The sequence below is a fragment of the Hypanus sabinus genome, chromosome 7 (genome assembly GCF_030144855.1).
Source record: "Hypanus sabinus isolate sHypSab1 chromosome 7, sHypSab1.hap1, whole genome shotgun sequence".
Classification (NCBI taxonomy): Eukaryota; Metazoa; Chordata; class Chondrichthyes; order Myliobatiformes; family Dasyatidae; genus Hypanus; species Hypanus sabinus.
Window position 1 is genome coordinate 29,870,430 of NC_082712.1, and position 18,233 is coordinate 29,888,662.

At 42.8% G+C, this 18,233-nt stretch overlaps 1 protein-coding gene and 1 long non-coding RNA gene across 2 annotated transcripts in view; one reads left to right on the top strand and one right to left on the bottom strand.

Moving 5' to 3' along the window:
• LOC132396631 (uncharacterized) overlaps window positions 1-4,854 on the bottom strand; it is a 38,485-nt gene extending 33,631 nt beyond the window's left edge. The window contains exons 1-2 of the long non-coding RNA XR_009513051.1: window positions 4,829-4,854; window positions 1,327-1,388 (exon numbers count right to left, since the gene is read on the bottom strand). This is a non-coding gene — a long non-coding RNA (uncharacterized LOC132396631). The remainder of the gene's footprint in view (window positions 1-1,326; window positions 1,389-4,828) is intronic.
• Window positions 1-18,233, top strand: part of LOC132396630 (organic cation/carnitine transporter 2-like) — a 112,255-nt gene that overhangs the window by 64,722 nt on the left and 29,300 nt on the right. The window contains exons 5-6 of the mRNA XM_059974339.1: window positions 5,286-5,427; window positions 15,749-15,849. Coding sequence (XP_059830322.1) covers window positions 5,286-5,427; window positions 15,749-15,849 — 243 coding nt within the window. The remainder of the gene's footprint in view (window positions 1-5,285; window positions 5,428-15,748; window positions 15,850-18,233) is intronic.

The following is an 18,233-nucleotide window of genomic DNA, read 5'->3' on the forward strand; positions in this document are numbered from 1 at the left end:
GCCATGAAGCCAGATATCACTGCAGCCAATTCAGGAGCCTATTAGTTGCAGGCCATTGCCTCAGTCAGCACAGAGATGAGTAAACCTTAAGGAGCAGTGAGCTGAACACAGGACCGTACCTCACCCCCAACCTGAAAACCCTGATCCGTTGATTAAATCAGCCAAACCTTGGATTGTTCCTCGATCTCAGACCCAGGCCTTGCCACTTTGGTTCCACAAGGTTCAGTGCTGTTCATTTTGTATATAAGCGAAATTTGTAAGGTTTCTCAGACATTAAAATGTATATTATTTGCTGATGATATTTTGTAGTGGGGAACAGCATTGTGAAGGACCCCACACACCCCTCGTACAAACTCTTCTCCCTCCTGCCATCTGGCAAAAGGTACCAAAGCATTCCGGCTCTCATGACCAGACTGTGCAACAATTTCTTCCCCCAAACCATCAGACTTCTCAATATCCAGAGTCTAGACTGACATCTACATCATTTATTATTACATTGAAATTTGTCCTCTACTGTGCCTATTGTTTTGTTTGTTTGTTTATTTATTTATTTATTACTGTACTGCCCTGCACTGTTTTGTGCACTTAATGTAGTTCTGTGTAGGTCTGTAGTCTAGTGTAGCCTTGTGCTGTCTCACATAGTCCAGTGTAGTTTTGTGTTGTTTCATGTAGCACCATGGTCTTGGAAAAACGTCATTTCATTTTTACTGTGACTGTACCAGCAGTTTATGGTCAAAATGACAATAAAGAGTGACTTGACTTGTTTTGATCTAAAACAATTTTTGGATACAGAGGGGAAATAACTAAAAATTATAAAGAAATGGTTTGATACTAACAAATTATCACTGAATCTAAGTAAAACTAAATTCATAATATTTGCAAACTGCATACCAAACTCATAGAGTAAACATAGAATAAATGATGTTGCAATTGATAAGGTATCTGAAACAAAATTTTTAGGAGTGGTAATAGATAATAAATTAAGCTGGAAAGCACATATAAATTATGTCAAAGCAAAAATGTCAAAATCTATTGCAATACTGTACAAATCGCAAGATTTCTTAAACCAGGAATCTTAGTATACATTATACTGTTCACTTATAGTCCCATACATGATTTACTGTGTAGAGGTATGGGAAAATACATACAAAACAAATACAAACTCTATTTTTCTACTCCAAAAGAAAGCCATATGAATTGTAAATAAGACAAATTATTATGAGCCAACCAATCCACTATTTATTCAACTAAACACTTTAAAATCCAGAGATTTCATAGATTTTAAAATAATACAAATTATGTATAAAGTAAAAAATGGACAGTTACCTCAAAGTATCCAAAGATTGTTCAAAATGAGAGAAAGTCAACATGATTTGAGAGGAACATGTCTATTTCAAAAACAAAGAATAAGGTCACATGTAAAAAATCATCGTATTTCAGTCAGAGGGGTGAATCTATGGAACAGTTTAGTGAGAATTTAAAAACATGCACCACACTTAACAAGTTTAAAAAATTATTTAACAATAATTTAATGAACAAATATAAAATATGATTTAAAATGAATGGGAGCAATGTAAATAAATGATTACTTGGAATTGGATTTTGTGTTAAAAGATTATGAAATCTTTTGGTTTGATGTGATGACTGACGCCTAATATGTTTTTTGTATAAGTAAGAGGGGTAAGCATAATAAGCTGTAGCTTCAGCCTACACCCTTTTGATCTGTTTTAAAGATTTTTATCATTTAATTGTCTTATGAAATCATCATTGAAAATTATGCTTTTTGTTATGCTTGTACTGACCAAAATAAAATTTCATTCATTCACTCTGATAAGCTCTGTGGCCCAGACTCCACCACCTCAATTTGTCCCAACCTTTCCAATTTGGCCAAGCGTTTAAATCAGTGACACCTCAGTTCTTCCTTCACTCTCAGCCTGGGCCCAGTCCCCGCCATCTCAACAGGATAACAGTGATTAGAAAGTGTTGCTAACTAGAAAAGCCCTTATGAATTTCAGCTGAAGTAGTGGTTTGGTCTCATGATAAGACTACCCCTCCCCCATTACCAACCCGCTGGTTAGCTGCTTCCGCTCAAATGGAATGCTGGACTGAGGTTCAGCGTGTCCACCATTTTTGTCCAAGCTCTACTGTTAGGAAATGCTTTCCCTTAAAAGGAACATAGAATGAAAGTAATATTATGGAATTAACTTATCAGTAAGTGGTGCATACTTGAATGGTTGGCAGAATTATGCATAATTAAGGTGTTTTTAAGAGACAGAAACATGAAAAGTTAAGAGTAATAAACAACATTTTGAATGCATAATTAAAGTTGTAGTAAATCCTCCTTGCCCCTCTGGGGCATTGATGGTAATCCTTTACAAACCTGAATCTTTTAAGTGTCTGTGACACACCTGAGGCTGGATTGAAGGAACATCTGATTTATTTCTGCTTTCATTTTCATGTTTTGTAAGAGAAATGTGTTTGTTAGTAGCTCAAACGCTTAGCCGATACATCATAGGTAGATGCAGCTGTCACTCCTTGTCATACCACTACTGCTGAGATTTATGCAAATTTTTCATCAGTGTGTTATAATCTATGGGGTTGTGGAGCTAACAAGCTTTGCAAGGATCACCTTGTTTTTATAGGGGCCAAGTCTTTGAAGTCCGGAATTGAAAGGCTTTGCTAACATTACAGACTGAAATCACAATGACATTTTCAAGTGTTACGTTACCTCTGTTTTGGTTCTCAAAATGGGAATAAAACCATGAATGCAGTTAGAAGTAAAGTGAGTAAAATATTTGAAGACAGGCGTATGGAAATCGTGTACAAAATTATTGGCAAAGTGATTGGGGAGAGGATGGGAGAGCGTATGGTATCCAGTCGTCATCTGCTCTGAGGCCCATCACTATACCAACTCCTCCACTGTGTCAGTCAAGAACATTCAGTTGCAGTCCCAGTCACCTCATCGCCTGTTTCCTCGCAGCAGACTATCTGCTGTTTTCTGAATAAAATGTGCATAATTTATAGCTCAGGAACAGGCCAAATAGCAAATTCATAGAGTTGTCCAGCTATGTAGCCTAAATCCACCAATCACCACTCCTCCTTCTCCTCTTTCTACTGGCCATCTCCCCTCAAATTCAGGTTAAATTATCTTTCAACCATACATGAATACAGCTGAATGAAACAGCATTCCTTTTAGGCCAAGGTGCAAAACATACACAGAATATGAATCAAAATAGCGAGAAAAAATTATGGACACGGTAAAAAAACACAAATATAGCCCAAGTCCCTGAGCGACATGTCCCACAGATTGATGATGCAGTGTGTTACCTTTGCAATCCAGCCTGTCATTCCACCAATCGAACAAGTGGCAGCTGGAGTTCTCAGATAAGTGTGAGGTGGTTCGTTTTGGTAGGTCAAATATGATGACAGAATACAGTATTAATGGTAAGACTTCTTGGCAGTGTGGAGGATCAGAGGGATCTTGAGATTGACTCTGTGGTTAAGAAGGCACATGGTGCATTGACCTTCATCAGTCGTGGGATTGAGTTTAAGAGCCGACAGGTAATGTTACAGTTATATAGAACCCTGGTCAGGCCCCACTTGGAGTACTGTGCTCATTTCTGGTCACCTCACTACAGGAAGGATGCAGAAACTATAGAAAGGGTGCAGAGGAGATTGACAAGGATGTTGCCTGGATTGGGGAGCATGCCTTATGAGAATAGGTTGAGTGAACTTGGCCATTTCTCCTTGGAGAGACAGAGGATGAGAGGTGACCTGATAGAGGTGTATAAGATGATGAGAGGCATTGATCATGTGGATTGTCAGAGGCTTTTCCCCAGAGCTGAACTGGCTAACATGAGAGGGCACAGTTTTAAGATGCTTGGAAGTAGGTACAGAGGGGATGTTAGGGGTAAGAGAGTGGTGAGTGTGTGAAATGGGCTGCTGGCGACAGTGATGGAAGCGGATACAATAGGGTCTTTTAAGAGACTCCTGGATAGGTACATGGAGCTTAGAAAAATAGAGGGATATGGGTAACCTTAGATAACTTCTAAGTAAGTACATGTTTGGCACAGCATTGCGGGCCGAAGGCCTGTATTGTGCTGTAGGTTTTCTATGTTTCTATGAACACTGGAGGGCGGCATCAGTAGAGGGCAGCCTCCAACTGAGCATGGATGCCACCTACACTGATACCGCCATTTCCTCTCCTGGACTGCAGCCATAGGCAATACTGTGACTTGGGGCTTGGTCCTCGCTACACACGGTGCACGCACCACTCTCAGCCCTGATGCAGCACTTTGACCCGAAATGCCAACAGTTCTTTTCCCCCACACTCCCCACCTCAGAGATGCTGCTGAACCCACTGAGTTCCTTTAGTAAGTTGTTTGCTGCTACGGAGGTGTGTCGTCAGGCCCACCGAAATCATGCTGGCCATCAGCACCCATCTTGCAATATTCTTCTCCTCACTTTACTAATAACCATGCAAATGGGGGGAGGGGGTGAAATTAAAGAAGCCGATTAACCTAACAACTCAAACTTCTTTGGGGAGTGAGATGTGACTGGGGTATCCAGGAGAAACCCACCTGGTGACTGGGAGAAAATGCAGACTTGATACAGGCAGCAACAGGCATCAAGAGTGGATCCAGGTCACAGGAGCCATGAGCCAGCAGCTCTACTAATTAGAGTCATAAAGAAACAGGCCCTTCAGCCCATCTAGTACATGCCACATTATTCTGCCATCAGTTCTATCAGTCCACAGCTGGGCCATCCATATCCCTCCCATGTACTTATCTGAGCTTCTTCTAAATTTTGCAATCAAATCCACACCTACCACCTCCACTGGCAGCTCGTTCTACGTCTGCACCACATCGGAGTGAAGAAGTTCCCAAGTATTTCACCTTTCACCCTTAACCTATGGCCTCAGTTACACCATGATGACACAAGTTTACGTTCTACTCTAAGCCTCTTGCTATTGCTCTTCAGTAACTCCAACAGAAAACATATCCATTTCTTTCTCCCTCGTGTTTATCCCTCTTTTAGTATATTGGTGTTGTTTACTGCAACAGCTTCCTGTGGCAGACATTCCACCCTCTGATATAAATTAAACATGATTGAATGATTCTTGGCTCTTGCTGCAGGCATTTGAAGTTTAATCCTGGAAGGAATGATGTTCTGAGCCAAAAAAATACTAGGTTGTAATATTCAAATTAAACTGCGAAACCTTATTATAGACTTAGAGCAACGTAGCTTTGCTGGGCTGACTTGTGCTTTGTTCATTTTCTTACCAGGCTTATACCCGAGTCACCCAGATGGCTGATCACTCAAGGTCGAGTAAATGAGGCAGAAAAAATTGTTCAAGGTTTTGCTGCAAAAAATGGCATTAGGAATGTTGGAGTGATATTTCAGGTCACAGATTGCAGAGAATATATGGTAATTATTTCACTTTTCTTTCTTTCATTAGTTGCTATTCCACTACATCAATATCAAGCATTAATATGTCTCGGTGTTTTCAGAATGAGATACCAGCATAATTTACTTACAAGTTAGGACAGTGATGTGGTAGAAGATAAAGTGGCACCAGAGCAGTTATTCTTGCACTAGTTCTTCTGACAGGCACTGGGGAAAGGTTAGGGATGTTTAGGTGACTGGGGATCCAGCACAGGTTTGGTGGGCTGGATGTGAGATTCATGGGTTGATGCAGAAGTGAAACAAGCCTCCTTGGCATAACTTGTACATTCTGACAAAGATGTCTATCCACTCTAGTTTTATTTGCCTGTGTTTGGCCCAAGTTCCTCCTTTCTTTTTCTAATTTTGCACTAATTTTATGTTATAATGCCTTGGGATCTTGAGTGTTTAAACCAATTTGTTAAACTATCATCTTGGTGCACTAACTTTCCCATTTGGTAAACTTACAGCTGATCAATATTTCAGTTCTAACTACTGACTTGGCTTGTAACACATCATGCCTAGCAACATTCCCGTGAGTACAGTTTCATATGATTCTCGAACTCCGTAGGTTTTTGGAAGAGTGTAGTTGAGATACTTCTTACAATTTGAATCATGGGCGCCTTCTTGACATTACTCCCAGTGGGCCAATCTCTGCCCTCCATCCGGACTCCCCTTCAAGGCAAATAGTTTCTAACCTGTCTGTCAACTTCTTTAACCATGTTAAACCTATCAGTTAGGTCATTTATTGATCTTCCAGAGGTTCCCAACCTGCAATCCACAGATCCCTCGTATAATGGTTTTGGTCCAAGGTTGGGAACCCCTGTAAGAGGATTGTAACCCAGTCTGCACAAGCTGCTCTTCCAAATTAGCTTGATCCATCACAGAATTCTTCTGATGGGACTAAACTGTACTTCACAAAGGTAAGAATATCCTGGGTTTGTGCACACAGAAAAAGAATAGAGTCTAACCAGAGCTGTAACATAGCAGTGTAACATAGAATTTCCATTCTGTCCCCTTGAGATAAAGGCACACATTCGATTCGGCTTTTTATTTGCGGGACTTCATTGATTGATTTATGTATTAGAATCCTTAATCCCTCTGGTTCTTCCAGATCTTTGTTTGAAGAAGTTCAGATGTTCAATGTTCAAAGTAAATTTATCATCAAAGTACAATGTGACCATACATAAACCTAAGATTCATTTTCTTGCGGGCATACTCAATAAATTCAATAACCATAACAGAATCAAAGAAAGACCAACAGGTTTGACGACCAGTCTGCAAAAGACACCAAAATGTACAAATATAAAAAGAGAGAATAACAAGAAGTAATAATAATAATAATAACAACAAACAATCTAGAAGCAAGCTGGATAAGGGATAAGGGAGGAATGGACTCACACGATTGAAGAAATGCAAATACTGTCACGGTCCTGACCGTTAATTCCCCGTATTCTCCTAATTCCCTTTGATTGCGACACACCTGATTCTCATCTAAACCTGCAGCATAAATATCCCGACTTTGCATCCACTCATCGGAAGATCGTTGTTTTAGCCAGTGTGGTAATTCATGTTCCCAGCCGCTTAGGATCGTGTATTCTAAGTTTTACTTCAGTACCTGTGTAACTCTGTCTCTCCGTATCGAGGTAAGTGTTGCCTGCCGCCTGTCTCCTTTTTGCTGTTCAGCTCCAGCCACGCTGACACCCTTGTCTGCATCCTAACTCTACCTCCGTGCCAGTGTCCTGCGTTTGGGTTCGCCCGTTCTTTGCAACAGAACAAACGGGCCACCATGGACCCAGCGGACGCAAACACCCTGCAACAAGCCCTTGCCAGCCAGGGTACTCTACTGGGACAGCACGACCAACTCCTCGGGGAGGTCACGAAGAACCTCTGTTCCCTGTCTGCTCACGTCACGCAGGTCGGTGACCAGGTGGACCGGGTATCCACTCATTTCACTCAACCCACTCCTGGAACCCAGCCTAGCCAGCCCAGACAGCCTGTGTCAGCAACCCCCCCACGTGTCAGCAACACCCCCGCACAGAGAGCCTCACGTCCCTGAGCTGGAGCACTAAGCTGGAGATTTGGGGAAGTGCTGGGCCTTCCTCCTTCAGCACTTCCCGGTGTTTGAACAACAGTCATCAACTTACTCCACAGATAAGTCAAAGATTGCTCATATCATGGGGTGCTGCGGGGAAGTGCATTAGCGTGGGCTACAGCAGTCTGGGACAACCAACCGGATGTCTGCTCTTCTTTTGCCACTTTTATTTCAGAAATGAGGAAGGTCTTTGACCACCCTGTCTGGGGTAAAGATGTCGCCAAGTGTCTACTCGTTCTCTGCCAGGGCTCCTGCAGTGTTGCTGAATATTCAGTGGAGTTCTGGATGTTAGTGGCTGACTCGGGATGGAATGATGGGTCACTCCGGGGGGTTTTTGGAATGGACTCAGCGACCTGATGGACGAGTCAGCGGCAAGAGACGACACCGGCGGCCTGGATTTCCTGATCTCCCTGGCCACCAGGCTGGACAATCGCCTCCGAGAACGCCATAGAGAAAGGACTGGTCGTCCACAACCTTTGGCCCCTTCTCGGTACTCATTACCGCCTCCTGCCAGAACAAGCCTCTCTCCTCAGTCTGCACCCCGAGTAGCGCCCAGCCCTGCCGCTTCTACCACCCCGGGAGAGGAACCCACGCAGCTGGAACTGAACGACTCTGGAGAATGAGAGCGGGTGAGTGTCTATAATGCGGCCACTTCGGCCACTCCCTTGCCACCTAATCCCCTTTGGCCAAAAAGGGAGGGCTCAGCAGTAGCAGGGGGTACCCTGGTGAGCCAGACAACATCCTCGACTCCGGATGCAGCTTCAAGCCACTCTGTGTTACAGCCAACAGTCCTTGCCTCTGTTAGCACTAGTGGACTCCAGTGCAGAGGGAAACTTCATGGATGAGAACTTAGCCTTCCAAGCTGGAATTCCTCGTGAGCCTTTGTGTAAACCCCTGGACCCCAGGGCACTGGACGGTAGACTCCTGGCCTGAGTCGCACACTGCATGGAACCCCTGCTTCTCCATCTCTCCAGAAACCATTGGGAATAGTATGATTCAATTTAATTTCCTCTCCTCAAGCCCCTATAGTTCTCAGCTACCCCTGGTTAAGCCGTCATAACCCCCACATCGAATGGCCCATCGGGAAGATGGTCAGCTGGAGCTCGTTCTGACATTCCTCTTGCCTGCAACCAGCCCTTCCCCCAGTGGAGGTCACTGTCACCTCCTCCACCCTCAGAGCCCCCTGACTTGTCCACCGTTCCTGTAGAATATCACAATCTGGGAGAAGTGTTCAGCAAACAACAGGCCCTTTCTCTGCCTCCGCATCGCCATTACGATTGCGCAATTGACCCTCTCCCCGGAGCCTCATTACCCACCAGTCGGCTGTACAACCTGTCCCGCCCAGAAAGAGAAGCTACGGAGACATACGTAAATGACTCCCTCGCAGCTAGCATCATCCGACCCTCATCTTCCCCTGCAGGCGCTGGTTTCTTCTTTGTGGGGAAGAAAGACGCTCACTACGCCCTTGTATCAACTGCTGTGGCCTGAACAACATTACCATAAAGAATAAGTATCATCTGCCCCTTATCAACTCAGCATTCGAGCCCCTTCACGGAGCCACAGTTTTCTCTAAATTGGACTTGCGGAATGCTTATCACCGGGTCAGGATACGGGAGGGAGATGAATGGAAGACAGCTTTTAACACCCCCCTCAGTCATTTTGAATACCTGTTGATGCCTTTTGGCCTGACCAATGCTCCGCGGTATTCCAGGCTCTGGTCAACGACGTCCTTGGGGACTTTATTAACTGTTTTGTTTTAGTTTATCTGGATGATATCCTAATCTTCTCCCATAATCTCCAGGAGCACACTCGCCATGTCCGCCAGGTTCCTCAGAGGCTTTTGGAGAAGAAGCTATTTGTTAAGGCAGAGAAGTGTGAGTTCCATGCCCATTCGGTCAGTTTCCTGGGGTACATCACTGAGAGTGGGCAGTTGAGGGCGGATCCCAGGAAGATCTAGGCGGTGGCAGAGTGGCCCAAACCCATGATGCTGAAACAACTCCAGCGATTTCTGGGTTCACCAATCACTACAGTCGCTTCATTAGGGACAACAGCCGGGTGGCAGCGCCCCTTACTCAGCTCACCTCCTCTGCGACCCCCTTCCATCGGCCCCCCAAAGCTGACACAGCCTTCTCAGAGCCGAAGAGGCGTTTCACCTCCACTCCGAACCTGGTCCAACCTGACCTCTCTCGCCAATTTATAGTGGAAGTCGACGCCTCCAACTCTGGGGTGGGAGCGGTTCTCTCGCAACGCTCCACCCCCGACCAGAAGCTCCATCCCTGCGCCGCCTTCTCTCACTGTCTATCCCCCGCTGAACGGAACTACGACGCTGGGAACCGGGCGTTGCTGGCCGTCAAACTCGCCTTGGAGGAGTGGAGGCACTGGCTGGAGGGAGGAGAACACCCATTCATCGTCTGGACAGACCATAAGAACCTGGGATACATCCAAACAGCTAAATGCCTTAACTCCAGCCAAGCCCGTTGGGCACTGTTATCTTGGCCACTTCAATTTCACCCTCACCTACCATCCTGGTTCCAAGAACATGAAGCCAGATGCTCTCTCTCGTCAGTACGTCTCCAAGGAGGACCCTTCCAATCCTGATACCATCCTTCCACCATCCTGTGTTGTGGCTGCCCTCAGCTGGGAGATCGCGTCCATAGTTAAAGAGGCCCAACAGACTCAACCTGACCCTGGCGATGGACCTTCTCTCCCCCCCCCCCCCCCCCCCCCCCAATCGCCTCTTCGTGCCTGACTCTGTCCGGTCTCAGGTTCTCCAGTGGGGGGCATACTTCCCGGTTCACCTGCCATCCTGGAATTGGTCGAACTCTGTCCCTTTTGAAGCGACATTTCTGGTGGCCCACCATGGATGCCGACACTCGCTCCTTCGACTCTGCCTGTACCGTGTACGCCCACGGAAAAGCCTCCCATCGGCCACCTGCTGGGCTGCTTCGTCTCCTACCTGTCCCTGGCTGCCCTTGGTCCCACATTGCTTTGGATTTTGTCACTGGACTATCTCCCTCACATGGTAACACAGCTGTGCTCACTGTGGTGAACCGTTTCTCCAAAGCCGTGCACTTCATAGCCCTTCCCAAACTCCCTACAGCCCTTGAAACAGCCGACCTCCTTGTCCAACACGTCTTCAGCCTTCATGGAATTCCCTCTGACATCGTTTCTGACCGGGGTCCCCAACATCTCCCAAGTCTGGAGATCCTTCTGTCAAGCCCTAAGAGCTTCAGTAAGTCCGTCTTCCGGTTTCCATCCGCAGACTAATGGTCAAATGGAGCAAGTAAATCAGGATTTGGAAGCAGCACTGTGCTGCATTTCTCCCAGTAACCTGTCATCCTGGAGCACCCATCTCACTTGGGTTGAGTATGTCCACAACTCCCTGGTCAGTGCTGCCACCGGTATGTCTCCTTTCAAGTTCTCCCTAGGTTATCAAACCCCTCTGTTTCCTGCCCATGAAGATGACCTCGCTCTGCCTTCAGGTCAGGCCCATCTCTGCCGGTGCCGCAAGGTCTGAAAGGATGCACGTTTGGCCTTGCTCCGCTCCGCTGACCACAACTGGTGTATCGCCGAATTCCAGCACCCAACTATCAGCCTGGTCAGAAGGTTTGGCTCTCGTCAAGAGACATCCCCCTCAAAACCAAGTCCACGAAACTCACCCTTTGTTACATTGGACCATTCGAAATCGAGAGCATCATCAACCCCTAGGTGGTCAAACTCAGACTACCTAGATCCATGCGCATTCTTCCCATGTTCCACTTCTCCCAACTGAAACCTGTGTCTGTCAGCCCTTTGTGCCCTTCTGCTGAACCCCCTCCAACTGCCCAGGTCATTGACAATCACCCAGCTTACACCGTCCGGTGAATACTGGATGTGTGCCGCCGAGGCAGAGGTTTCCAGTACCTCGTTGAACAGGAGGGATATGGTCCTGAGGAGCGCGCCTGGATCCCCCACTCCTTCATCTCAGACCTTTCGTTCATGCAAGATTTCCATCGTGACAATCCGGGCAAGCCTGGTGGTTCCCGTTGTGGGGGGAGGTACTCACAGTCCTGACTGTTATTCCCCGTATTCTCCTAATTCCCTTTGATTGTGACACACCTGATTCTCATCTAAACCTGCAGCATAAATATCCCGACTTTGCATCCATTCATCGTCAGATCGTTGTTTTAGCCAGTGTGGTAATTCATGTTCCTGACCGCTTAGGATTGTGTATTCTAAGTTTTACTTCAGTACCGAGGTTTACCTGTGTAACTCTGTCTCTCTGTGTCAAGGTAAGTGTTGCCTGCCGCCTGTCTCCTGTTTGCTGTTCAGCTCCAGCAACGCTCATGCCCTTGTCTGCATCCGAACTCTACCTCTGTGCCAGTGTCCTGCGTTTGGGTTCACCCATTCTTTGCAACAAATACCTGAAGTTACATTGCATATGCTGGAAGAAGTTATAAAAACACCCACAACTGGAAAAGTACTGGCTGTGAGAATATTCATAATTATTGGTCTTAAAAAATTTACTTGCCTATTAATGCATATCAACAACTTTCTTAAAAATCCTGAAAAAGTGACTGAATTTTTAAAAGAAAGTAAACATATATTTTAGTTAAAGGGGAAATCATAAAAGATCCATCAAAATATCATCCTATTACTTGTTGACAAATTCTATATAAAATTATAACATCATGCATCTCGCAACTAAACACCACTCACTTAGATCACCTCAATACACTTACAGAAGAGCAGGAAGGATGCCATAAGGGTATGAAAGGGCTTAAAGAACAACTGATAACAGATTCCATAATTCTAAATCAAGCCCAGCAGAAAATCAGAAGTCTTTCATGTTCCTATATTGATGACCAAAATGCATTTGACTCTGTCCCACACTCATGGTGAATATAATTTCTTAATATATATAAACTACACTCAATACTTATGGAATTCCTGCAACATCTGATGAAGCATTGGTGTAGTATAATCATACTATCAATTAACAACCAAAAAGGAACAACCAAAATAAATTGAAGTATTTTCCAAGGTGTCTCTCTAAGTCCACAATGGTTCTGTCTTGCTTTAAACCTGCTCTCTAATTTTCCAAATGCAGAACATTAAACATAAAGAAAGGTGCAATAGAGCTAAAACAGAGCAGCAGGATACAATACAACCGATGGATGAATATGAAACATTAAAGTATCTGGGATATCAACAAGGAAAGAAAATAGATCATAGTGTGATAAAAGAAAAACTTTTGACAGAATTTACTTCAAAGCTTAGAAACCTACAAAGAATAATAACTGAAATGACAAATTTCAGAAAACATTGTTATTTCGACCACGCTTAGATTAAATCTACCGAGGACAGAAGGGGGAAGAGGAACAACAAACGTTAAAAATCTACACAACAGTCAGATAAAATTTCTGAGGTTATACTTTCATCATGAAGACAGGAATCAGCACTCCACACAAGCATGTACAATTCTGATAAGTATACATCACTAAACTTAAGTGAGAGCACAACCCAGAAAAATGAAGACAATGTCATTATTGAAGAAAAATTTAACCAATGGAAGAGCATGACCTTCCATGGAAGACATCCACATGATCTAGCAGACAAGGAAGCATCGAATGCTTGGCTCAGAGTTGGAGACCTCTTCCCAGACACAGAAGGGTTCCCTGTGGCAGTAAAAGATCTGGTGGTTAACACAAAAATACATAATAAAAGACTGTAGCGATGTGCTACCAGCGCTGAAATAATGACACGCTGTCAGTAAGTCGTTTCGAGACTAGTTTATTTAAACTTTGCGGTGCTGGCATTTAAATCCCTAGCGCCCGCCCTCTCTGGGCAGAAATGACGTCGGAGGTACATTACTAAAGTCTCCCCCCGCGTGCTGGCTATTTGTGAGCCAGTTTGCCTGCGCAGAAAGTGGGTCGCCACAAGACCAGCAAATTCAAGATGTTAAGTACAGAAAATGCCAAGGAACCTGAAACAATCCAACACATTGCAGGATCCTGCAGCAGCTTATCTCAATCTGATTAGGTACACTGGCACAATAAAGTGTCAAATGTCATTCACCAAAATCTTGCAATTTAGAATTCAAACACATAGAAGACCATACTTTACTATAAATACAAATCTGATTCAGTTGTAGAGACAGAGTCCTACAAATTTTATTACAAACTGATCCATTATTACTGATAGAACAATCCATAATACTGTCCAGATACAATATTAAAGGATAAACATGCAAGAACTATTTAAAAAAATGTAACCATTCCAAGCACACATAACATACAGAAAACACCCAAATTATGCTGAATTAAAAGAGGAGATTGAAAGACTATCAAACATGAACAGGACCAACATTGCCCCAGTAGTAATATCTACAATTGGTATCATCCCAAAGTCACTACACAATAACATGATACAATTAATCCCACACAACAATATCTATGTAAATCTTCTGAAATCCACAATACTAAATACAACTAGAAGAGTCCAAAAGTTCCTAGCAATTGAGAAATGTGTGTTCTTGGCTATGCCCATTTTACCAACTTGAGTTGAGAAAATAATATTTCATAAATAAATAAGCAATAAATACCAAGAGCACGAGATGAAGAGTCCTTGAAAATGAGAACACAGGTTGCAGGAATAGTTCAGTAAATGAATTTGAGTAAGTTATCCCCTCTGGTTGAAGAAACAGTAGAGAGATCAAATGGAAGATTATATGGTTCATCATGGACTGGACGGACACCAATCATAGCATTCAAAACCATTAGAGAGGGTACGCTGATGATCACTTTAGTTGTCTGCTTCTCACATGACAACTCAGTCAAGCCCAAGACACTATGACTGTTAGACTGGGCCCTACCTAACAGCTTTATCCAAGCGAATTACTTTTTTTGCTTACTTTGCTAGTGTGAAGTGAATGAAGGAAATCAGAGTAGTCCTGGGCTTACCATGGAAGGCTGGTGTCATATGGTAAAGGCCCACAGATCGGAGGCAGTGGTCAGGTATCCATAGAGATTTGAGGGAGAAACTGACAGCTCATGGTAGTGAGATCCACAATTTTTTGAAGGATGGTGAGGGTATGGGAGAGGATAGTTGTGGTTGCTTTAGGCTTATAGTTGCTGGTTGATGGTAGGCCAGGGGTTTGATGTTTAAGGCCTACCATTGTTGATCATAGGTTTGGATCAGTGGATCAGACCAATATTCATTGGTTGGTGATCACATTATTGAGTTACCCAGAGACTCATGAGTCGAGAAATCTGTGCTCAGTGTTGGGAAGTCAGATCTTGAGACTGAGACCTGGAAGGCTGAAAATGGCGACTGAGTGATCAGTCCCTGTAGTTGGTAGAAAAGCTGGTTGATAAATGTGGACTGGAAGGGGATTAGTACTTAGAGTGAGCTGTGGTACTGGGGTGTGGATGCTGAAGAAGAAATTTTCCTGAATTGGATTTCCATCACTGGGTTGCTAGCTTTTCACAATATCTCCGTCAAATCAAACAGCTGCAGAGGAAACATTGCTGCTGAGATATTGAAACGGTCCATTAGGATAAGAGAAACAAGTTAACAGTTCATTCAAAGGCCCTTCTTTGTCAACCTGCATTCCACCATTGTCTGCTTTTTTTGCAGATTTCAATTATTTGGAGATTGTCTAATTTTCTTTATTATCACGTAATCAGACAGAGAGTGCTTTGGAACCACATGGACTAATTTCTCCTGGAAATGCTCCAAATCTACATTGCATGGTGAATGATACCATTATAACCCTGCTCAGTATCACAAAGGCGTCATCCGCGTAGGCAAATTCATGACCAGATGATCAGCATTTCAGAGTAATGCACTTCACCCAGCAAAATAGGATAAAAAAACATATTTTATGGTTAGTACTTAATAGAAACACTTATTTCTAAATACGTGTGGTGCCATTGCCTCAAATCAGAGATTAGTTATTCTGGTACTAATACTGACCATATGATATAAATATATCAGAGATCCTCTAAGATTGGGGTATTATTTTAAAATGTAAGATGATTTTATTTTTTGTTATGTTGTGTTTCTATTCAAAACAGTACCTTTTAATATTATTTACATAATGGAGCAGATTAGATAAAAGGAATATTTGATATAAAATATGTGTAATCAGTTTTACAAGCATCCACTCAACAGTATCGTTTATATGATGCAAGTTTTGAAAATTCACTTGTCTTTTATGCTTTCTTTTAGCTTCTGAATACCTCAAATAATCAAAAGCATCCATATAGTTTCTTGGATTTGGTTAAAACATCAAATATACGGAATGTCACAATTCTTTCTTTCCTTGTGTGGTGAGTAGAGACTCTCTCAGCAAAGAGCTCTCACCATAATGATTAATGGTCAGAATTATATTTTTAGTTGTGGTAGTTAATAAAATATATGTTCAGCTATTTTAGGACTTCATCCTTAAAGTCACTTTGGACTTTGGGTATTGACACTGCATTAACGACAAATGTTACCGAGGAGTCACTTACCTTGAAAAAGGAGAAGCTTTTAACACTAAGTTAGTTGATTCATTAGAAACCTTGTGGAAACATTTCAAGTTGACCACTTATGCAAGAATGTGTAGGGGTTGCCTTGACTTCTCAGCTACTTGCAGTGAAAGTGAAAAAAAGGATTTGTTTGAAAGAGACAAAGGAGTTCTCCTTTCTCAGAAAGTGAAGCAGGCACTGCTTTATTGAAGCAACAAATAGATGCACTTTTCAAAGTAAAACAGCAACACTTGTAACTGAAAGCCATTACAAACATGCCGGATTGCAGCAGAATGATTTCGAAAAGGAATCATGAATATGGAAGCCTGCAAAAGCATTGTAGGCAATGTGTGACTGCAAATATTTTGAGATGTACAGAATAATAAAACTACATGTCTTTCAACAACTGCAAAGAAAACCTTTGACAGAATACTCCTTTCTCCATGTTTGAAGAACAAACTGTTCTGAGTTTCTCTGACTCTGGTAAACTATGTTTATAATTCTACTCAGTCACAAATTTAATGTGGAGTATTAATATTGAATTATTAAATTAGTATTAATTTGAGTTTCCAGTATCTGCAGATTTCCTCGTGTTTGCGTATTAATATTGTGGTGCTTTCACCAAATGTTCATTGATTTTCTAACAAGAAATATTGCAATCTTAGCATGTTAACACAAAAACAAAAGAGAATATTGTTTATACATTGAGCGTTACGTGCAAGCAGGACTGAAAGCCATTCTAAAGTAAAGGCAGACAAAATTAAGCATTCAGGGGAAACTCCAAAAGAGATTTTACACCCAAGCTATAATTATGGGATCTTTTGCAAATCTGTTACTGACACTACAGAGAACGTGCAGTGTCTGTCAAGAGAAAAGCAAAACTAGATTATGATCAGATAGTTCAGGAGCAGTGCACAGCTCTTTAGCTCAGTCACTGTGTACCAGAAGAATGCATACAGGAAATGTATCAGTTCATGTCTGAAATCAATGATATTACCCAGGCATGACCTATTTAAATCTTGAATCATGTAATAATATTGCATATCATTGCACAACTTTGGCTAGACATGTGTATTATCGTGCGCATAATTGAAGAATATCGGCATTTTTTATGTAGTGCATCTGGGATGGTGCATATTCCGAAGTCTGTCACACGACTTCGGCAGTTAATTCAGAATTGGATTCTTTGAAAGATTGTAAAATTATATTACTTTGAAATCAATCACCCATGAAAGAAAAAAGCTACATTGTGAGACTTGAGGAAAATATGTTGAGGAAGCAGGATTCTTGGAGTTGTTTACTGCTGACCAAACTTTGAATACATTCTTTGAAATGAAGAATATGTATATGGCACTGATCTCAATTCTTGCTAATACTTAATATTTCGTTTATCTTTGGGAGTCAAACATCAAATGTGCTTGATAGGCTTTGAAAAATTCCCATGATCTTTTTTCCTAAATCTCTTTATGAGATTTTCCTTAATTTCATCAACCTTTATGAATTAAGTGGTCTGCACTGTGTGATAACCAGAGCTGTATGGCTAATGATAATTTGCTCCTTGGGAATCTGTGGACTCGACAAGGGCTCAGTATCAGTTTGCTGAGACCATTGTAATTCATGAGTACCCCTCTTCAGGATCCTTCTCCTTGGAAACAGTAACTTCAGTTCCCTCCCTCAAAGAGTTTTTTTCCACTACTTGGCCATTGGGCTTGAGCTCTCACACAGATAATAAAGTCACCATTTTCTCTCTGTGACAAGTCCTTGGTGAGGATAGTTGGGACTTGTGTTGAAGTATCTGAGGCTAGGTTCGAGACATGGGGTAAAACTAAATTGAGAACTGAGTACAAAACAAAACGTTAGCCAATATCTCTGGTTCCGCTTAGGAGACAGCACTGAAGCTCCATTCAGGTGCTCTTTAAGTACTCAATTCTTGGCACCCAAAACATGATTGCCAATTAGTTGTATGGTTCTGAGTCTTTAAAGTGGCCACACCAGCTAGCCGGCTTTAGAGTTAGAGCATCTAAACTCCGGAGACTGGTGCAGTTTAGTACATCTTGTAACGTCTTGTAACAAATCCTGAGTTTGGATTCATTTTGACAACACCTTATATACCGGCTGGGTAACCTCCAACCTGATGGCATAAACATTGACTTCTCTAACTTCTGTTAGTGCCCCTCCTCCCCTTCTTCCCCTGACATATTTAG